This window comes from Oryctolagus cuniculus, chromosome 4 (genome assembly GCF_051225735.1).
Source record: "Oryctolagus cuniculus isolate XC-2025 breed Fujian yellow rabbit chromosome 4, ASM5122573v1, whole genome shotgun sequence".
NCBI lineage: Eukaryota > Metazoa > Chordata > Mammalia > Lagomorpha > Leporidae > Oryctolagus > Oryctolagus cuniculus.
Genome location: NC_142870.1, coordinates 173,901,601 through 173,924,698, shown reverse-complemented (window position 1 = coordinate 173,924,698; position 23,098 = coordinate 173,901,601). Strand labels below are relative to the sequence as shown.

General features: G+C 59.3%; 1 protein-coding gene across 3 annotated transcripts in view; it reads right to left on the bottom strand.

The window, feature by feature from the left end:
* ITGA9 (integrin subunit alpha 9) overlaps positions 1-23,098 on the bottom strand; it is a 302,474-nt gene that overhangs the window by 103,066 nt on the left and 176,310 nt on the right. For all 3 annotated transcript variants that reach the window (XM_070073006.2, XM_089331344.1, XM_089331343.1), the window contains one exon: positions 9,212-9,288. In XM_070073006.2, the coding sequence (XP_069929107.2) occupies positions 9,212-9,288 (77 nt within the window). The remainder of the gene's footprint in view (positions 1-9,211; positions 9,289-23,098) is intronic.

The window sequence follows — 23,098 nt, the reverse complement described above, 5'->3', positions numbered from 1 at the left end:
GGGGTCCTCAGCGCCAGCCCACGGGCGGCAGGGAAGCGGGTCCTGCGGCTGAGCTTCTGGCTTGAAAACCCACTCCTGTGACGCCAGAAATCCTCTCCCTCCACTCGTGTCGGTGCTGCAGGAGCGGCGCTGGCTGAGGCGCTCTGAACCGAACAGGGGGCTCCCTGCGGTATTCAGAGAACTGAGGCGACCATGTGCTGCCTCACCCCTGCGGACCCGGCCCGGCCCCAGCTCCGGGTCACTCAACAGCTCCTCGGGGTCAGAATCGCTGGGGGCCAACGCGGCAAGCCAGAGGGTGCCGCCGGCCCCTGCGTGTGGCTGTGAGAAGGAGCGCTGGTCCCCAGCCCAGGGAGGAATGCACATCCCATCAGCCCTGCCTCCAGAGTCCTCAGTGTTCAGGACATCTGGAAGAAATCAGGCTCATCCGCAGTAATGCCGGGATTAAGGACAAAGAACGCTTTGGGAGGCAGAGGAAATCCCACGACCCGTGGGCCATGGCAGGCCTGGTGTCATTTGACAGGAGTGACCCGGCCGCTGGGCACCGCTCCCGCTGCCCCACCTGGGCTCCATGCCACCAGCAGCAGGACGCTGACCTGCGCACGCCGGGAGGGGGCAGCCACCCCGAGCGCTGCTCCCACGGCCGTACCTAGGCTACTTGCCATCGGCAGCAGGACGCCGACCTGCGCGTGCCGGGAGGGGGCAGCCACCCCAAGCGCTGCTCCCACGGCCATACCTAGGCTCTTTGCCACCGGCAGCAGGACGCCGACCTGCGCGCCCCGGGAGGGGGCAGCCACCCCGAGTACTGCTCCCACGGCCCCACCTAGGCTCTTTGCCACCAGCAGCAGGACGCCGACCTGCGCCCCAGGAGCTGGCAGCCACCACGAGCGCCAGGGTGGGCCCGTGATAGGTCAGGCTGCCATGGCTGTGAGGTTTCCCTGCTTCTGGCTCGCCCAGGAACAAAGCACAGGGTGTGGACGGTCAGGAAAACACACTGAGGCTGTACCTTCGGGACTGGGCAGGGCAGGGAGACTGGCAACTGGTGCCTCCTGGGTTCTGCACCTCTGGCCAGATACAGCCCCTGAAACCCTCTCAAGGCCAGTCCGACTCGCCCACGGCCACCCCCACGCCGGCTGGCCCTGCTCTGGGCGCAGCTCTGGGTTCCCGAGCTCTCAGAGCTGTGAAGTGGGTCTCACAGAGGCGGCGAGAACGTGTGCTTCCCGATTGGCACTACCCCAGACATCAGGAGGCACCCAGACAGGGAAACATGGCCTCCAGGGCTTCCAGGGCCAGATGGTTCTGGCCAGGACAAGGACAGCAGCCTACAGGGGAGCCCAGTTCTGGGCATCAGCCCAGCAGGCACATTCTCTCACATATCCAGGAACACTGTTAGAACGCAGGGTTTTAACCTGTTTTGTTTTTTGTTTTTTTTTTTTTTTAAGACTTACTTATTTATTTGAAAGGCAGAGCGAGAGAGAGAGACAGACAGACAGACAGAGAAAGGGAGAGAGAAACCTTCCACCCACTGTTTCGCTCCCCAACTGGCTACAATGTGGGGGATGGGCCAGGCCAAAGACAGGCGCCCGGAACTCTATCCGGGTCTCCCGCGCAGTAGCAGGGGCCCAAGTCCACCCTCTGCTGCTTCCCTAGTGCATTGGCAGGAAGCTGGATTGGAAGTGCACTCGCACGGCACTCCAATATGGGACGCTGGTGCCACAGGGTTGGGGGGTCTAACCCGCTGTGCCGTAATGCCGGCCCCTTAACCAGTTTCTCTGCCACCAGACACCCTTGACAGCACAGGGAAACAAATAAACCCTTTCTCCAAACAATGCAGAAAATGAACACCGGGATGACAAAGAAATTAATGATACAAAAGCACAGTGATCATTACATCAGACAGATGTGTGGTGTGGCAACCTGTCATTTTTAATAACCTATCAAAGAGTGAGATCTGGTGGGGAATCTAATTACAGCCGTGACTCTGTAGATGACAGTGTGAAATATCTGCAATTATTCTAACGTGACTCGGGAGTGCCAGTGGTTTCCATTTGTGACAGCACAGGTACCGCTACCGCGGCTGCTCTGTTGCCTACACCCATAGCTGGACAAAATGCTCCGTTTCAGTTGAAGTCGGTGAGAGTAAAGATGTGGCTGTTCTCCTGTCCCCAGGGGTCTGGGCCCCGGGCTGACACCCCGGCGCCATGGTAGCTGAGTGACGGGGACGGGCAGGCTGCGGGGCGGGCACATGGCTGGCTCAGCCCTCGGCACCAAGGGGACCTCAGTCCCCTGCACATCTGACAGAGCGGGAGGGGGCCGAGCAGGGCCATACACAAGGACTTCCCCCCCGCCAGCTCAGGACGCCAGCCCCATCTTCCACACCCGGAAGAAGATCACCAGACGTCCCCTGCTGTGGTGAGGCGGGGACCCGGCTGTGGGGCCTCCACCGTACAGACACCCGAAAGGGGCCGGCGCACCCAGCTGACTAAAGCAGTGCTACAGGCAACCCATATGGTGCTGGTTTGAGCCCCGGCTGCTCCACTTCCAACCCAGCTCCCTGCTAATGCACCTGGGAAAGTGGCAGAAGAAGGCCCGAGTGCTTGGGCCCCTGCACCCACGTAGGAGACCCGGAAGAAGCTCCTGGCTCCTGGCTGCAGCATGGCCCAGTTTCGGCTGCTGCAGCCACCTGGGGAGTGAACCAGCAGAGGGAAGACCTCCTCTCTCTCTGTCTCTTCCTCTGTTAGGTGACGCCTGCAGAAGACCCATCCTCCTTCACTCCTGAAATGCGGGCAAAGGCCCCCGGCACCTCCCCTTAGAGAACCCACGTCAGAGCAGTGGCAAACACTTGTTCTGAGAGAGGAGCTCACTCCACAAAGTTCCAGCCATGGAGCATCTTGCCTTTCTCTGAAAAATGAGCCACTGAGAAAACCAGTCCTGGGCCCAGAGATTCCAGAAACAGTGGCCACAAAGGCCAGCTGCTCCCAACCAGCAAACTTCTTTTGCATATTTTTTTGACAGGCAGAGTGGACAGTGAGAGAGAGAGACAGAGAGAGAAAGGTCTTCCTTCCGTTGGTTCACCCACCAAATGGCTGCTACAGCCGGCACACTGCGCTGATCTGAAGCCAGGAGCCAGGTGCTTTTCCTGGTCTCCCATGGGGTGCAGGGCCCAAGCACTTGGGCCATCCTCCACTGCCCTCCCGGGCCACAGCAGAGAGCTGGCCTGGAAGGGGGGCAACCGGGACAGAATCCGGTGCCCCGACCGGGACTAGAACCGGGTGTGCCGCAGGCGGAGGATTAGCCTAGTGAGCCGCAGCGCCAGCCCTTTTGCATATTTTTAAGAGCTGACGCAGACAGTAAAAAAGAAAAAAAATAGTAAATCGCATGGTTCATGTTCTGGCAAAAGCTTCCCAGGTTCCCGCCTGGCTCCCACTCGCCGCCTCTCATAAAACAACAGTAATAGTGATTTTACTTTGAGTAACCTGCTGATAGGCCAGCCACACTCAGTCAAATGGGGGGCTCTCCCGGGGGAGAAAACCCCACCTACACTCGTTAAAGATGTGCTGACTCAGTGTGGGGACTGCCGCTCGCTCAGCAGAACAGGAGCCTGCGTCTGTGGAGGGAGAAGCAGTGAACAGGCCTGCAGCTCAGGCAGCACCTGGGGAGGCTGGGAGTTTGACCTGAACTCTTGCAGACACTTAAACCGAAGGCCATAGGTGAAGGTAGTAAGAGATACTTAACCCAATTACAGTGTTTAGGAGGAGGGTCCAGTGGGAGGCCCTTGGCAGGTTAGTTGTCAAGACAGTTGGGTATAAAAGCCCGAGTCGGGTTCAGAACTGGGGCTTTCACACCGCTGGTTTTGTCCTGAAGGTCCCCTGACTTGGCACTGCTGGTCCAGAGCCAGCTGACATCTGACCCGGGAGCATCCGATGCCAAAGTTTGGGCAGAGAGCAGGATGGAGAACCAGCCATTCCCAGCTTTCACGCTGCCCCACAGCAGGAGTGCCTGAGCAGACAGCCCAGCCGCCCTACACTCCCTACCTTCCTCACTACAAGAGCAGGTAACAGTGACCGCTCGGCACGGCTGAGAGGACTCAAGGAACAGTGGAGCTTAGTATACGCCAAGCACTCCTAGAAGCACTTAGCCATGAATTAACTCATCAAACATTTAACATCTCCTTACGAGGGTCTGTAACAATTTCTCCTCATTTTCAAAGAAGCGAACACAGCACAGAGGTGTTGTGCAGCTGGCCCCAGGTGGAGCAGCTAAGACGCTGCTGGCCACTGTGCACACCACGCGCTCAGGGTACCCAGCGCATGGCAGGTGCGCAGCACCCATGGGCCCTTCCCCTCCTAGACAAGACAACCTTCCCTTCTACCTGTGCTGCGCACTTGCCGACTCTGACCACTCGGACGCTTCTGAGCAGGGGGACAATTTGTTCCAAACTCGACAGCCCTCCAGGCGTGATGACCACCTCTGCAAGGGAGTCCTCCGTGCATGGAGCTCCCCGCTGCCCAGACGCCTGGCTGTAGAAAACGCATTCTACTCACTCCCCACCCCGGTGAGAACAGCTTTACCACGACTACAACCAGAGAACAATCACACGTGACTACCAGATGCTCTATGCTCTTTTTCCTTATCTTAACCACGTGTGGTGTTTTCTTAGGTACTCTGAGTATGCAGACAGACAGAACAGAGCTGCGTTCTTCTACAAATGGACTTTTCAGCCCTGTTTAACAGAGTGCAGAGAGCGTCATCCAGCTCCTGGACCTCTGGAAATGGTGTGCTTCTGAACGAGGCTGCAGCCCACTAGAGATCATGGTTTCTAAGGAAGAGCTGACTGCTCTAAGAGACAGCAGGTCTTCCAGAATTCACACTCTCTGGAGAGAAAAAATAAAAACATCCTTGAGTCCTGGCCACAAATAGCACTTCCTGGCTTGACCCCTGGTCCCTGTGAGTGACCCAGTGACTCCCAGATGGCCGTCCCTCTGTCTTGATGAGACGGAAGCTCCCCGGTCTGCCGGGTGTTCGGCTGCCCCCGGTCACCTTCGTGCCCACTGTTTCCGCAGGCTTTCCCTCAGCTGCAGCCGGAGATAACGTGAGAGCTGGGCTCCAGAGGGAACAGGAAGCATGGCGTTCACACGGCCCTTGTGAAGTCCTCTGGGCGGCCCCTGCAGGAGGCTGCCACGGCGTCTCTGGTGTCACTCTTGGGCCCAACCCCGCCAAGGCTGCTCCTGCCCTGAGACAGCGGCCATGGCCAGGGCAGGGGAACTGAGCGGGGGAGACAGGCTCAGGTTCTAGCCAGGACCTGCTGGGTCGGTGCGGCAGAGGTCACGGCCCACACCGTCTCCAAGCGCTCCTTGAGCACGCCCAGCTGCACGGAGCAGGTCGAGGGCACCTCTGCTGGGGGCCACTGGCTGCAAGACGAGGTCCCGACTCCCGGGTGTGTGCCACGCTCCAGTGCCTCCCTCTATCTCCTGACGCCCCCTTCACTCAGACGCCTCGGTTCTTCATGGAGCCCCCCCCCCACGCCTGCTCTGCTCCCCCTCCACGCACAGTGCCCGAGTCCTCCCGCCCTGGAAGCTGCCCTGCACAGCCTGCCGCAGCCCACGCGCCTCTCTTGCAGCCTTACCAGGTGGCACCACCACCTCTCAGCTGCTCCCCCACAAACCGCACCCCAGGGGCGCAGGGCCTCCTCTGGCTCACTCTGTAGCCCAGTGCCCACCAGGACTTGCCTGGGCCCAACTACGGAGGAACGTACCACCCAAGCAGGCACGAATAATCCAGAGTTCAGTGGCGACCAAGCAGCTCCCCTCTGTCCAAGTCCCTGAGCCTCAGGCAGCCAGACGCAGAGCCGGGACTCCACGCTCAGGCGACAGGCCACGCCCCCTTCCGCACCCTGCACCTGGCTCTGCGGAGGGACCCGGCAAAGGTCTAGAGAAACCCAGCACGACTACAGTCGGGGTTTCGCCGCCACCTCCTCTCACCAGCGGTCAGCTGCACGGCCCCCGATGGCTCCCGGGGGACAGCTACGGGCCCCAGGTTACAATGAAGGTTCTTTCAAACCTCCAACCAAAAGGCTGCTGAGACACGAGGGGTCCTCTTGGGAAACGACTAACCCTAAGGAGGGGCCCTGAGCTTTGAGCCAAGGACACCACCTCTGAGGGTCAGACGCCTCCGCCCCTAGGCTCCAGTCTCGTGTGTGAGCTCCAGGAAGGCAGGACTACAAAGCCTAGTCAGGTCTAACTCTGAGTTGCTGTCTACTACCTAAACTCCCTGAACCCCTAGCACTCCCAGCCTCTAGGATCACCATTCTGGGTTCAGAGTTTCGGGGGTTTTTAGCCTCCACTTGTGAGACAGACCATGTGGCATCTGTCTTTCTGTGTATGGCTTATTTCACTAAACATGGAAACATGATGGCTTCCTGTTCCACCCACTCTCCTGCGAGTGACAGGGTTTTATTCCTTTATGACTGAACAGTACTGTGTGTCATGTTTCCCTTAGTCACCTGATGATGGACCCCCGGGTCGAGTCTCTGTCTTGGCTTTTAAGAACAGTGCTGGCCGGCGCCGCGGCTCACTAGGCTAATCCTCCGCCTTGCGGCGCCGGCACACTGGGTTCTAGTCCCGGTCGGGGAGCCCGACTCTGTCCTGGTTACCCCTCTTCCAGGCCAGCTCTCTGCTGTGGCCAGGGAGTGCAGTGGAGGATGGCCCAAGTGCTTGGGCCCTGCACCCCATGGGAGACCAGGAGAAGCACCTGGCTCCTGCCATCAGATCAGCGCGGTGCGCCGGCCGCGGTGGCCATTGGAGGGTGAACCAACAGCAAAGGAAGACCTTTCTCTCTGTCTCTCTCTCTCTCTCACTGTCCACTCTGCCTGTAAAAAAAAAAGAAAAGAAAAGAAAGAAAGAAAAGAACAGTGCTGTATTCAACGTGGGAAAATAGCTATGTCTTTGAAACAGAGATCTAATATCTTTTGGATGTACACCCAGTAGTAGGGTTTCCGGATCACACGGCAGCTCTATTTCCAGTTTTTCAATATCTCCATACCGTTTTCCCTAGTGGCTATACCAATTCACATCCCACCAACAGTGTCTAAGAGCTCTCTTTGGGGCCAGTGTTATGGCATAGTGGGTAGAGCCATCACCTGTGACACATGTCCCAGCTGCTCCACCTCCAATCAAGCTCCCTGCTAATGGCCTGGGAAAAGCAACAGAAGATGGCCCAGGTGCGGGAGCCCCTGCCACCCAAGTGGGAGACCTGGAAGAAGCTCTTGGCTCCTGACTTTAGCCCGGCCCAGCCCCGGCCATTGTGGCCGGCTGGGGAGTGAACCAGCGGATGGAAGGCCTCTTTCTCGCTCTGTAACCCTGACTTCCAAATCAATCAATCAGTCTTAGAATCAGAGTTCCCTTCGCTCCGCTTCCTCACTAGCACCTGTTCTTTGCCTCTCTGATAGCGTCCCAGCAGGGGAGAGGGGCTCGCGTTGTGATGTGGGTTGCGTTTTCCTGATGGCTAGCGACCCTGAGCGTTTTCTCCCGTATTTGTCGGGCATCTCTTTTTCTTCTGAGGGCTGTCTGTTCGGGGCCTTTGCCCATTTTGGTGGCAATAGCGAGCTGGTATGGACGGGGTCTGCCCTTGGCCACCACACTGGCTGTTCTAGCACCACTGACCACCGGCCCACACAGCAGAACCGGTGCTGCCCACACTGTCAAGAGGCCAGACCGGGGCAGTGGAGACGGCGTTAGCCTGAGGGACCTTACGGGCCGTGAGCTTTGAATTTTACATCTTAATATACACGGAGCACAATTCAACAGAAGCAGCCAGCTGCTAATGGCTAGCAAGACACCAGGACGTTCCCGACTTAATATTTAACCTTGGACCAAGCCAACATCTTCCCACGGCACGAAGCTTTCTGCAGCCCAAGATAAGTTCCCAGGACTTAAAGTCTGCCTCAGGACAAAACACATCCATGTAGTTTTGCTTTTTGTTGCTTTTTCCCTCCAACACATTTTGAAAGACCTAGTTAAAATAAGCAACACTCTGATAATTTATGAAGCTGCCTTAAAAATGGTTTCTTTCATACGCCCAGGAGGCCCTTCTTAATAAGTCCAATACCCTCTCCAAGAGTTTTAAGTAATTTTGTAAGTTCAACAAGACATGGGCTACTTTAGCCCACCATTCTTTCCCAGAGGAAAAGTGATGCTAATTAGTATCTGAGCGGTTGGACGGCATGTGTGTGTGTGTGTGTGTGTGTGTGTGTGTGTGTGTGTCTGCGTGAGAGAGAGAGAGAGAGAGAGAGAGACAGACAGACAAGGGATGTCTCCTTCCCGCAGTAAACTCGAACAGAGGACAAGGCATCTTGGTGCTACTCCGCACTGGCTCATCCCAAGGAGCCATGGCCTAGTGTCGCCCAAGGCTCACCACGAGGGCCTCCTGCCTTCCCAAGGACGCGGCTCTCTCACAGTTACAGGTCACAGACACGATGGCACTTTGTAGAACAGCATGCAACCTGATGACTGTCTTGAGAAACGGTAATGGAGCCACAGGAGGGTTTCTGGCCCGAGGCTACAACAATCGTTCAGAAAGGCTCTCCGCCACGTGCAACGCTAGTCAGGGCCAGCCGACGGCCTCCGCCCCAGCGGGCTGAGATCAAGGTTGACACGGAGGAAACGGCGGGGCCTGCACAGCTCACCGCTCGCCCGGGGCAGCTGCGGGCCAGGCAGGAAGCCCTGAAATAATAGAGTGGCCGTCTGTTCACCAGGCTCGGGACGGCCCGCTCCGCCCTGGCCTCCCGTGCTCGCTCGCGCGCTCTCTCTCTCTCTCTCTCTCACACACACACACACACACACACACACACACACAGACTTGTTGGAGCAGGTACCATGGTGCAGAGGCGGCGAGGGGGAGGTCTTAGGCAATTGTCCCCAAAGGCCAGACACTGACAATTTCACACACCAGCACTCACACAACCTGGAAACCCCAGCTACGTGGCGCGACCGTGGAACTGCAAACGAAGCCAAAACCCAAGCGATGCCACCCAAGTGACCGCCGTTGCTACATCACTCTGCCGGAGCCGTGTTGTCAACCACAGACATCATAGCCGTCATCATCGCCACCACCGGCGCCGCGGGCTCTCGTCCGTGGGGGCTCCGCTCTCAGGGCGGGGCCTGGTGTCAAGACGAGGCAGCTTTGCCGGGGGCGTGGGGAAGGGCACGGCACGTACCTGGACAGCAGCAGCTTGCCCCGCAGCTGCAGGTCGGCGGCGCACTCCTCAGAGCGGCAATTTCTCTCAAACACAGTCTGAGGGAGAGAGACAAGAGGAGGGTTGGACGAGGCTTTGATGGCAAAGGAGCAAACAACAAGCCCTCCCTCCTTGCAAACCAAGGCGCGCTGCCCCCCCCCCCCGGGCCCCACTCTGAGAAGCCAGCTCCCCGGCACAGCGAGGGCCCCCCGGCACAGCGAGGGCTCCCCGGCACAGCGAGGGCCCCCCGGCACGGCGAGGGCCCCCCGGCACGGCGAGGGCCCCCCGGCACGGCGAGGGCTCCCCGGCACGGCGAGGGCCCCCCCAGCACAGCGAGGGCTCCTCAGAGCTGGGCTCCACCGAGCTGGCCTTTCTGGGTGGACGGCCGTCAGGCTCATCTTGGAGTGTACTGCAGGGCTTCTACAGGCGCCGTGTTTCCAGACTCGTGCCTGGTGGGTGCCCCTTCCGGCCTGAGACGCTCTCAAGTGTACATCACCCATCAGCGCGACTGAGCAAACCCTGAGTAGATTCCAGTTAGGCCGTTTAGCCCCGAAGATCTGTGTCTGAGATAGGGGACCTACGGGATTTCCAGTCCCAACTGGAACAGGGAAGAGTCGCAGGCCACGAGGCCAAGGGCGACACCCCAGCAGGCCATGGGCTCTTGTTTCCTGAGGAGCAGCAGCCCCCAGCAGGGACACATGGCCCGTTCTCTGCCCAGACGGCCCCACAGCCACAGCCCCACCCAGGGCTGGGCCCACTGCCTGCCGTGCCAGCCAGAGCCCACATCCATCCGGAGAGCTCCCAGTGAGTGCTGCGGCGCCGGCTGCCCAGGGAAGCAGGAGCAGCTACGCAGAAGGGGCCGCAGCCTTCTTCTCTCTGGGCTCCTGGGGGGCCGGCTGGCCTCTCCGCGGGCCCACGGCTCCCTGGGATCCAGCGGCCCGAGACGTCTCTCGGTTGCGGGATGGCTTTGATCGCCGGAGTGCGCGCTGGAGGAGAGTCATTGCCATCTCTGCTGTAATGCACTCGGCGTTAAACCAGCCCCTGCTGGTGAGATGCCCCACCCACCAGCCCCGTTCCAGGTGATCCTGCTCCAGGTGCTCCATCCCGTCCCACACAGGACGTCCAGGCAGCTCGGGGCGCCAGCGCGGACTCCAGCAGCCCTGCCGGCCAACGGCCAGTCTCGCCTCCACCAGACGGAGTAATTCTGCCTATGGAAAGTCATATCCCTCTGCCACATTTCCAGAAGACTAGAGTCCCAGCCAACATTCCCTTCCTCGATTATGGGGGAAACCACGCGGGTCTTGGGCAAAACCAGGGAACTCCCATGTTCTTCTGGACACTTCTGGGGGCAAAGAGGGCGCCAAATGTCCAGGAGGCCTTGGTACACAACACTGGTGCTGTGTTTGCCACCTTAACCAAGACAGCAAGAGTGGGGCTGCGGGGGCCGCCCACACGTCCCAGGCGAGACGAGGGGAGGCCTTGCTAGGACCGGGGACAGAGGAAAGCACCCAGCCGGCTTCCTCAGCAAACCCCTCGAACTTGACCTTGAAGTGCTTCCCTGACATGGCCGGACGGAGGCCTTGCAGCTGACTGCAAACACACACACACACGCACACATACACACATGTGTGTACACACACATACACACATGTGTGTACACACACATGCACACATGTGTGCACGCACACACATATACACCCGCACACACATACACATATGCACACATGTGCACACACATACACACACGTACACTCACACACGCAGCAGTGCATACACACACATGCACTCGCACACACACGTGCACGTACACACCTGCACACACGTACACATACACATACGCACACACGTGCACACATACACACACGCACACACACGTGTGTGCACGCACACACGTATACACCCGCACGCACATATACACATACACACATACATGTGCACACGTGCACACACGTGTGCACGCACACATGTGTACGCCCGCACACACACGTACATACACATGTGCACACACATACACACGCACACTCACACACACATAAACTCACACACAGCAGTGCACACACACGCAGCAGTGCATAACCTTTGGGCTCTGGTCTCCCTCTTACAGTGCCTCTCCCATCTCACAGGTAAGAGATGCTGACGTCAGGGCCCTGGGGTGCGATGAGGATGGGCGGGGGGCTGGGGGCACGGACGAAGGGACTGGGACCTAAAGCTACCTGTGGCGGGCGGCTCCTCTCTGCGGCCCTGGCTCTCTGGTGCCCGCCGTCCCTCGGGCTGGCCTCCCAGCTTCCCATCTCAGCACTGCTGCCCCAAACAAGCAGCGCCCAGGGCCTCCACCCAGTGCACACGCACCCATCCTTCACCGAGAAATCAAAACCACGCCGCCGGGTCCCTCGACAGGCTAGGCCCCTGCGGCAAGCCTAGCGTCCGCGTCCTTTGTCCCCGTCTGTTCACCCCGGCCGCAGCTGCGTGTTCCACGTCTGTCTCCCCTGGGGACCAGCTGCCACTCAGCCGACACCGAAAGATGGCAGCGGCTCTGAGACGGGGGTGACCTCTCAGACGGGGAGCCCACGCCGAGCCTCGGCTTTGGGATTGTGCTGGTTCAACCCCCACCCCAACGGCAAAGCTGTGGCCCCGACCACAGCACCTGCCCCTCGGCCAGGAGAAAGGCTAAGCCTCCCGGGAGGAGCCGCCTGCTTTGTAAAAGCTCTGACGGTCCCTGGAACTCTGCCCTCCACTTCCGGTTCCTGGAGCTGCTTCTGCAGCTGGAAGCCCCCGTGCTGCGACCTCCCAGCCCACAAAGGCAAGCCCGAGTCTGCCACACGCAGGGGCACGTGACCACGCACACACATACCCCAGGTGCATGCCTGTAAACACAAACACACGGGCCAGCTAAATCACCGCAGGGCAGGCCGTGGTGTAGGTAGTGGCTAGGGTGGTGCTCAGAGCAGCTTCGTCCCACGTCAGAGAGCCTGGGCTTGCGTACTGGCGCTGCTCCACTTCCAGCGTCCTGCCGATGCACACCCTGAGGCTCCGGCCACCCACGGGGAGACCTGCATTGAGCTCCTGGGTCCTGGCTTCAGCCGGTCCTGGTTGTTGCCGGCATCTGGGGAGTGAAACAGCAGATGGAACATTCTCTCTCTCTCTCTGTCTTTATTTATTAGATTTATTCTAACTTATTTAGTTGAAAGAGTGAAAGGGAGGGAGGTAGGGAGAGAGAGACAGAGACAGAGAGAGAGAGAGAGAGAATGTTCCACCTGCTGTTTCACTCCCCAAATGGCCACAACAGCCAGATCTAGGGGAGGCCTAAACCAAGAGCCAGAAGCCCCACCCTGGTCTCCCTCGTGGGAGGCAGGGGCACAAATGCCGGGCCACCTCCCACTGCTTTCCCAGCCTGAAAAGCTGCACTGAAGTGGAGCTGCTGGGACTCGAACTCGCACTCTGACGTGGGATGCTCGTGTCACAAGAGGTGATTTAACCTGATGGTCCCTCCATCTCTGAAATAAAACATGAAAAATAATCAAGAAAGTCTCACATGAAGAGAAACAGCACCAGCGAAGCAACCAGGAGATAAAAGTTCAACCCCAGCTTGAGGAGGTTCCAGGAGGAAAACTGACTTTTCCTCCCAGCACTCAGCACCTCATTTGTAAAACAAAAACAACCTCAGGGACTGTTCTGCGGGCCCAGGGCAGCGCCCAGGCGGGGTCTGCAGCCAGGACACTGCTCCGGTTTGGGGCTCGGTGCCTCACTGTGTGCACTGGACAAGGAGGCGCGAGCCGCGAGGCGTCCTGCTGGTGGGACAGGACAAGCCCCGTGAACGTCCCTCTCTGCAGGTGATCAGCAATGCCGACGCCAGCCCTGCCAAGTGGCTCTGACACTCCCCCCGCGGAGGGGCAGGGTGGGAGGCTCCCTGCCCTGGGAGGCGGGTGGACCTGTGGCTTCCAAGGCTGGGTCACAGAGAGCAACAGTTTCCTCCTCGCTCTCCGGGGGCATTTTCTGTGACTCTCAGTCTCTCAGTAGAAAGCCAGGCTCTCCATGGAGAGAGACTGACGGCCCAGCGGCCTGTTGATGTGTGAGCGAGCCGCCATGGTGGCCCCCGCTGACAGAGCCGACCTGGAGTAGCCGTGAGCTCTGACCACGCCCCCACACGGCCGACTCATAAAGGGATCACAAGTTCTGTTCCCATCTCCATGCCCTTGCTGATTTCTATTCCTGCTCTGTGGCCAGAAACACCAGAGATGACACTGACCACCTTAAACCGAACCTGTCGCGGGGGCGAACTGGGGACCGGTCTATGTGCACCTGCTGCCGCAGGGTGGAAATTTCTGTACGTGGCTGTTAGTTCACGTCTGGACCTCGGACTGCGAAACCATGTGGTCCGGCCCTGCCAAGGCCACGGCAGGCGGGACTCGAAATTCGGTGACGCTACAGAGGCTTGGTTTCTAAGCTGTCATTCTGTACGGCCATGAGTGATGTAGCCATCCAAATGGCCCTTGCAGAAGCAAGGTCCCCGGCCCTGGGGGTGGTCCAAGTCCGTGCTTCCTCACTGCTGTGCCGCTCATTATCCAGGGAGGGTGCGGCATCCCCTGCTGTCACTGCCCCCTTTCAGATCATCAACATCACAGCCTGGGTGCCCCATGCTGGCTGCTCGTTAGTTACAGCATCCTCCCGTCCGACCTCCCATCATCACCCGGGTGACGTCTGGCTGGATCTCTGGAGACGATTTCCGTCCTAACGCCCACTTTGTCTGACGTAAGTACTGTCCCTCCACTTTGATTTATTTATGGGTTGATATCTACACGGAATATCACCTTCCCTCCCTACATCGCCCTTAGATCTATAATGAGCTTCCTGTAGACCGCACACGGGTGGATCTTGGTCTTCTGTTTGTTTTTATTTTCCCTGTTTGCTTTGGTTTTGCACTTCATTCGGTCACTGTGCACCTTTTCATGCGGAAGCTTAGGTTTAAAGTGAGTGTGGCTGGGGAAGGCTGTGTGGGCGCCATCTCGACTGCGCCCACCTGCCTTGTCCCTCTTCTGTCCCGTTCCCCCGTGCTGTCCTCTCGCGTCGAAGGATGCGTTTGCTGCGTGGGGAACGTCTGGCTGCCAGGGTTTCTCCTGTGTATAACCCCTCCCTCCCTCCTGACCCGAGAGGCCTCTGCTGAAAACGCACCTCAGTAGTCGTCAGGCAAATGCAAAGCAAAACCCCAGGGAGCTGCCCCTGCGAACCTGCGGGGGAGTTTTTATCAACAGGAGAAGAGACAACACATTGGCCTGCGCGTGGGAGAAAGGTGCCCTCGCGCACTGTGCATCAGACGTGAATGCTACAGCCACCCTGGCAAAGCACGCATGGAGGTGCCTCAAAAACTAGACATGGCGCCAGCATCCCACATGGGCACCGGTTCGAGTCCCGGCTGCTCCACTTCCCATCCAGCTCCCTGCTAACACAGCTGGGAAAACAGCAGAGGACGGCCCAAGTGCTTGGACCCCTGGTGGGAGACCTGGAAGAAGCTCCTGGCTCCTGGCTCCGTCCTGGCCCTGGTTATTGCTTCTATTTGGAGAGTGAACAGGCAGATGGGAGATCTCTCTCTCTCCTTCTCTCTTACTGTACTGTGCCTTTCAAATAAATAAGTGTCTTTTAAACAACAACAACAACAACAACAACCACCTAAACACAGAACTACCATAAGACCCAGCAATCCACCTTCTGGGGATACGCCAGAGGAAAGGAAGCTAGCCCCTCCCACGGCTGTCTGAACACCTATGACACAGCGGCCGAGCTACGGAAACAGCCTACACGGTCTGCCCGCAGGGGAGGGGACAGAAATCGCCGCATGCGCGGCACACGATGGAGCACCCTCCACCCCAGACTTTGAACGGGGGAACCTGCACGTCCCACCACGGGGCTGAACCTGGGAGGCATCACGCTGAGGGAACCAGGCCAGACACAGGACGAGAAACTCCGCGTGACCTCGCTTACACATGGAACCCAAGAAAACTAAAGACGCAGAGGCAGGGAGTAGACCCCTGGTGCTTACCAGGGTGGGGGGAGGGAAAGACCTGGTCGGGGAGGTCAAAGCCACAAAGTAGCAGCTGCGCGAGAATAAACCTGGGGCCCTGGTGAACGCAGGAGGATACACCTGGGGCCCTGGTGAACGCACGAGGATACACCTGGGGCCCTGGTGAACACACGAGGATACACCTGGGGCCCTGGTGAACACACGAGGATACACCTGGGGCCCTGGTGAACACACGAGGATACACCTGGGGCCCTGGTGAACGCAGGAGGATACACCTGGGGCCCTGGTGAACCCACGAGGATACACCTGGGGCCCTGGTGAACGCACGAGGATACACCTGGGGCCCTGGTGAACGCACGAGGATACACCTGGGGCCCTGGTGAACACACGAGGATACACCTGGGGCCCTGGTGAACACACGAAAATACACCTGGGGCCCTGGTGAACCCACGAGGATACACCTGGGGCCCTGGTGAACGCACGAGGATACACCTGGGGCCCTGGTGAACGCACGAGGATACACCTGGGGCCCTGGTGAACGCAGGAGGATACACCTGGGGCCCTGGTGAACGCAGGAGGGTAAACCTGGGGCCCTGGTGAACGCACGAGGATACCCCTGGGGCCCTGGTGAACCCACGAGGATACACCTGGGGCCCTGGTGAACGCACGAGGATACACCTGGGGCCCTGGTGAACCCACGAGGATACACCTGGGGCCTGGTGAACGCAGGAGGATACACCTGGGGCCCTGGTGAACGCACGAGGATACCCCTGGGGCCCTGGTGAACCCACGAGGATACACCTGGGGCCTGGTGAACACACGAGGATACACCTGGGGCCCTGGTGAACGCACGAGGATACACCTGGGGCCCTGGTGAACGCAGGAGGGTAAACCTGGGGCCCTGGTGAACGCACGAGGATACACCTGGGGCCCTGGTGAATGCAGGAGGATACACCTGGGGCCCTGGTGAACACAGGAGGATACACCTGGGGCCCTGGTGAACGCACGAGGATACACCTGGGGCCCTGGTGAACCCACAAGGATACACCTGGGGCCTGGTGAACACACGAGGATACACCTGGGGCCCTGGTGAACGCACGAGGATACACCTGGGGCCCTGGTGAACCCACGAGGATACACCTGGGGCCCTGGTGAACGCACGAGGATACACCTGGGGCCCTGGTGAACCCACAAGGATACACCTGGGGCCTGGTGAACACACGAGGATACACCTGGGGCCCTGGTGAACGCACGAGGATACACCTGGGGCCCTGGTGAACGCACGAGGATACACCTGGGGCCCTGGTGAACGCACGAGGATACACCTGGGGCCCTGGTGAACGCACGAGGATACACCTGGGGCCCTGGTGAACGCACGAGGATACACCTGGGGCCCTGGTGAACGCACGAGGATACACCTGGGGCCCTGGTGAACGCAGGAGGATACACCTGGGGCCCTGGTGAACGCAGGAGGGTAAACCTGGGGCCCTGGTGAACGCACGAGGATACCCCTGGGGCCCTGGTGAACCCACGAGGATACACCTGGGGCCCTGGTGAACGCACGAGGATACACCTGGGGCCCTGGTGAACCCACGAGGATACACCTGGGGCCCTGGTGAACCCACGAGGATACACCTGGGGCCCTGGTGAACGCACGAGGATACACCTGGGGCCCTGGTGAACGCAGGAGGGTAAACCTGGGGCCCTGGTGAACGCACGAGGATACACCTGAGGCCCTGGTGAACCCACGAGGATACACCTGGGGCCCTGGTGAACACACGAGGATACACCTGGGGCCCTGGTGAACGCACGAGGATACACCTGGGGCCCTGGTGAACACACGAGAATACACCTGGGGCCCTGGTGAACACACGAGGATACACCTGGGGCCCTGGTGAACGCAGGAGGGTAAACCTGGGGCCCTGGTGAACGCACGAGGATACACCTGGGGCCCTGGTGAACGCAGGAGGATACACCTGGGGCCCTGGTGAACACACGAGAATAAACCTGGGGCCCTGGTGAACGCACGAGGATACACCTGGGGCCCTGGTGAACGCAGGAGGATACACCTGGGGCCCTAGTGAACGCAGGAGGACGGAGGTTAAGCTGCCTCGCACGCTGGAAAGTGCCAGTGCGGTAGCTCTCAAGTGCTCTCACCACCGACAAACAGGTTCCATGCGGGGAGACAGGTTAATCCGCTCGACTATGATCATCACTGCACCACCTGATGTACGTCTAAACACGTGGCACACAGCAAATACCTACAATGAAATAATCACGCACGACATCAATGGCTGCTGCTACTCTGTCACTAACTAATGGTTATCAGAATTCTTCCCTGACCCAGGCAACGCCATGAACGCAAATGGGCCACCCGCTCCAAACCCTGGCAAGGCTTTGTCTCAGGAGACTTCCTGCAGGCAGGGATGCGCTGTGTCGGGTGAAATACGAGCGCCAGCGGTCGCCAGACCCCCGAGCCCCGGGAGCTGAGCCCGACACCCGGAGCCCCCACGCTCCACACCTGGACAAGCGTCTGACCCGCTGGCTTCCTACGGAGCTGGGAAGCGACTCAGAGCAGGAGGGGCAGAGGGGAGAGGAAGACGACGCAGCGCTCCCAGGAGCAGGCACAGCGACTTCTCCTCCGTCCGCGGAGGGCAGCTTCCCCACGAGGCCGGCACAGCTCCTGATGGCGGCTCAGGAAGCCACCCCCGCCATGCCGCCTGGGCCTCCGGGAGCTGCCTGCCTGCTTTCAGCCACACACGTCTAAGTGCTCTGGGCAGACACAAGCCAGGCGGCCTGGGCCATGCAAACCCGGCGGGAAGGAGTCTCTGCCCGCCACTCCAGCCTGCACCAGCCAGAGCCCAACGCCAGCAGACCCAAGACGCCATCGCCGCCTCCTGCACCCTGGTCAAGGGAACCTTTCTCCTGGGAGAAGACCGTCTCCTGCCTCAGGCTCCGGAGAGGTGAGCAATGGCTCCTTCCTCACCCTGCCTTCCCCAGGGTGCCCCGGGAACACGGCTGCCTTGGAAACTCCGTTCTCTAGTTTTTCACCAAATCGTTATTCTTTTTTTACAGCAAGGCTGGCAAACTCCTGAGAGGAGCCGGGGGCAGGGGGAGTTTCCAGCTTGCGAGCTACACTGCCCCGTCGGCCGCTGTGGAGGAGGAGCAGCCGTAGATACACGGGGGATGTGTCTGGATGCGTGCCAGTAAAACTTTATTTGCAAATACAAGCAACAGCCGCATTTGTCCCGCTCTAGAATAGTTCTCTATTGGTTTCTTCATTCCCATCTGACCAGAAAAAAAAAAATAATAAATCCACTCCAGTTGTATTTCCCTCTGGGCCAGCTGGCTGGGCGCCTCTCCCAGCAGGTGGCCTGCGGGTCATGGGAGCCCTGGGGGCAGGTGGTGGGGGCTGGCAGCTCAGTGGCCGCTCCTGACAGCAGGTGGCTTCCTAGAGGAAGTCGTCCAGGCGCTGAGGCCTGGGCGGGGAGCACAGTTCTTGGCCCACATCCGCATTAGAAAATCTTCCATTCTGATCTTACAGCTGTCATGCTCAAAAGAGGGTCAGTTTCTTGAACCTGGCAATATTGCTTCAAAAAAAAAAAAAATATTGACATAGATTAGACGTTGTTTATAGGGTCGCCGTGGCAACCAAGTCCTATGCTGAAGTCTAAGAGAGGCAAAACCACTGGACTGGGTGGGAGCGAACGATGCTCAGATCCCACCCAGGGGGACTGGAGGCTGTTCTTAAACTACAGCGAGCAGGATTCTTTCCAATGCACAGGACTGCACAGAGGGCCTCTGCCCCAAGCTGTGGTCAGGACCGGACGACAGGAGCAACACTGCTGGACTGGGGTTCCTCCCACAGTCCACATAAGCTCCCTGATTCCCGGCCACGGAGTGGAGGTGTGCAGGCCCCTGCTCCTAGCACAGACTCCAAGAACAGTAGACAAGAGCCAGGATCTGTGTTGGAGTGTTAACAGGCTCTCCCTCCAGAATCCTGACTGCCCTTGGAGTGGCCTGCCCTTGGAGTGGCCTGCCCTTGGAGTGGCCTGTCCTTGGAGTGCCTGCCCTTGGTGTGGCCTGCCCTTGGTGTGCCTGCCCTTGGAGTGCCTGTCCTTGGAGTGCCTGTCCTTGGAGTGCCTGCCCTTGGAATGGCCTGTCCTTGGAGTGCCTGCCCTTGGAATGGCCTGTCCTTGGAGTGGCCTGTCCTTGGTGTGGCCTGCCCTTGGAGTGGCCTGTCCTTGGAGTGCCTGCCCTTGGTGTGGCCTGTCCTTGGTGTGGCCTGTCCTTGGAGTGGCCTGTCCTTGTGTGGCCTGCCCTTGGAGTGGCCTGTCCTTGGTGTGGCCTGTCCTTGGAGTGGCCTGTCCTTGGTGTGACCTGCCCTTGGTGTGGCCTGTCCTTGGTGTGGCCTGTCCTTGTGTGGCCTGTCGCGTGCGCTTCACTCAACTGTGTGCTCAAGAGAAGGGACGCAAAGGCTCACCGGCTCCACCTAAACCACATCACACGGACTCCGCGCTTTCTAGAGAGTGACTGGTCCCCCCAGAATTAGCCTGGTCCCCCCAGAATTAACCCAGCACTTTGTACAACTAACGTGGAGGAGCCCTTTCCAGCTCAGGGTCCGTGCCAACTCTCCTTTCCGACCTTGAAAGCATGGAGGGAACACGCGCCTGTGCGCGCCTGCTAAACAAGACAAACATGGCGACAATTCTCTTCCACGCTACTGTGGGAGAACTGGAAGTCACAAATGCCTCTGTTGCTGCGAGTCCTTGGTTTACTCCACGCCCTGCAGAACTGCGCCCTCTGCCCAACGGGAGCCTTTATCAGGTCCCGCTGAGTCCCTGTCAGAGCTGACAAGCGTGGGTGAAGCCTGGTGCACCTGCCACGCCGGCCCAGCGCCCTGCCCGAGCCTGACCCTCGAAAGCCCGTCACATCCCCACAAGCTCTCTCCTAGGGACCTCCTGCCTCCCAGGGCTGGAAATTCTCTTTGATTCTCAGCCCAGAATCTTCTGTGCTCTATTTCATTAAAAAAGAAAAAAAAATGCTGCCAATCACGAGGCGGCAGGAAGCAGAATGCCATGGCTCGGATGTGTGTCCCCCAGGATTCCTGCGCTGGAAGTTTGCTCTGTTTGGCGGGGTTGAGAGGCGGGGCCAGGGCGAGGTGATTGGGCCGTGGGGGCGTCGCCCTTGGAAGGAACTGGTGCAGGCCTGTGGGACCCTGGCTGGTGCTCATCAGAGCTGTTACAAATGAGCTGGCCTGACGCTCCCTGGTCTCTGGCTTCCTGTCCTGCCACGTGCTTCCTCCCTGCTGCACCTGCTCTCGCCACAATGTCATCTTTGATGTGATGGGAGGGGGTCCTCACCAGAGCCAGTGCCATGCTGTCCACATGGTCAGCCTAGCGAGCCAATGAAAACCTCTTCTCTGTATGCGTCACTCAGCCTCGAGTATCTTCTCACAGCAGCGACACACGGGCTAGCACAGAGCCAACAAGGTCAAACACAGAGGCTGATGCTGCCAGAGCAAAGGGGAAACCATGCAAGCCACGTTTCTAAAGACCTGAAGCCAGACCGGGCAGGCAGCTGGGGTGAGAAGGGCATCTCCACACCAGATAGGGCCCCCTGCAAAATACCCTTAGGCCAAATACCACAGACACACCCCCGATCAGGCCCGGGCTTAACCGCAGACAGCAAATCACACTGGAGTTCCTACAGCGTCTCGGGAGAGAAGCGGGCATGGCCGGAGACCCGTCCCTCACCTGCGCACACGCGCACCCCGTATCCTTTAAGACAAGCTTCAGTAAGCAGACCAACACGAAAGGAAATCCTGAGATCCAGGGACGTGGCCACGGCCCTCCCGGCCAGCGAGAAGGCAGGACCACCTGTGTTTCTCTCGCATACTGAACACGTGGTGGTTTTCACTTGTGCCCTGCCACAGCGCCCTCTGGCAGAGTGCTTACTGCAAAGCAGAGACCACAACAGTGGACTTGACCTGGGGGAACAGCGAGAGAGCGCAGAAGCCCCTCCTCGGCCAGGCCCCTGAATCCAGGGCACGACCTGCAAGGCCAGGCTGGGTCCGCAGTCCTCTTCTCTCCCAGCCCCCCTCCCATTCCCCTAAAGAGACGCGTGGACGTAATCATGGCACACACACTCGGAGCGCTAGACAGCAGGGCTTCAAGCCAGCTGTCAGCATTACCTAACGTCCAGGGTGTGAACTGGTGGGTTCCGCAGGTGTGGGGCTACAGCCACACACACAGCAACCGAGGGTCTGGGCCGGGGGACAGACAGTGACTACCACTGGCGCAGGGGAGACCGAGGGCTGTGGCTGCCGCATAGTTAAAGATGAATTCCGGGGGCCAGCGCCGTGGTCCAGCGGGTTGAGCCTTGTCTTGCAATGCCAGGATCCCATACTAGAGTGCTGGTTTGGTCCTGGCTGCTCCACTGTGCCCCGGCAGGCAGCAGAAGATGGCCCAGGTGCCCGGGCTCCTGCCAGCCACGTGGGAGACTCAGATGGAGGTCCAGGCTCCTGGCTTCTGCCTGCTGCGGCCCTGGCTGTTGTGGCCATTTGGGGAGTGAACCAGCGGATGGGAGAGCTCCGTCTCCCTCGTTCTGCTTTGTAAGTGAATCTTCCTTGAAGGAGGAGTGAAACAGCTTCCCAGCAAAGCCGGTGTCTTTTCCTCCATAGCCACACTGGCCTCACGCGCTCTGGGTACAGCACGGAGTATCCCCCTGTGACACCTGTGCGGGGAAAGCCACGGCCAGGCCTACCCAGCCTCTGCCCAGGCGGAACCTCAGCAGTACTGCAGTGGAAACCTCCTCTCATCACAGCACCGTGTGGGGCCTGCCAGCGAGGACGCTGCGGCGCTAGGTCCAGCCTCTGCACAGGACCCAGTCTTGTGCCCCTCCTTCTGGAAGGTTCCCTGCACGGAGATGCACAAGGGAACCTCGACAAGTGTGTGGGGAGCCAGGCTTCAAGGATACTTGTACTCTGGTGCCAAGAATGAAACCTACGAAATCCACCACAGGCTTTTCATAATATGTGTCTTCCACGATGCTCTTTGAAGCCCCTGCATACGCACTGAGCATCCACTACTGGCCAGGTGCTGTGCTAGGTGTTGGCGGTCATTGGCAGGTGACAGAATCAGATCCCTGCCCTCACTGGGCTTGCATTCTAGAGAGGGAGACACAGAAGCCACCGGACAAGACAGCAAACTATGACAGGCGCTATGACGGAACCAAAGGGGCAGCGGAGGCGGGAGGACAGCGCAGCTGGGAGACGGTGCTCCGAGGAGGGAAGATTCGGGCCACAGATCTAAGAAACAAAGAATGGGCCGTGCGGGACGCATGGACAGAGCTTCCCGAAGCGGAATCAGCGCATGCAAGGAACCTGCGGCAGGAAAGGGCTCGGTGAGTCTGAGCGTGGCTGGAATGCACCGTGTGGTGCTTGGATCCCAGTGTGCAGGGTCTCCCGGGCCTTAGCAGCAGTCTGGGTTTTATCCTGAGGGCACGGGAAGCTATGGGGAGGTACAGAGGTTAATGCATGGACGTGACCCGTTCTAGTGACAACGATGGTGGCCTCACCCGGGGGGGTGGGTGGCAGAAGTCAGAGCAAGAGGATCGATTCAGGTACAGCTGGGTTTGTGGGGGTACAGCTGGCTCCTGCGTTCTGGTTGCAGGGTCAACCCCACAGCACTGCCCTCTGGGACGGACACAGGGACACATCTCACCTGCCAGAGCAGGGGGCGCCCCAGAGGACGCACCATTGCCGTCTCCTCAGGGGCAGCCCTCAGGCAGCTGGGACTCTGCACACCCGTGGAGGAACAGAGCCAGGGCCAGAGGGGCCTCTGCTGCCTCCC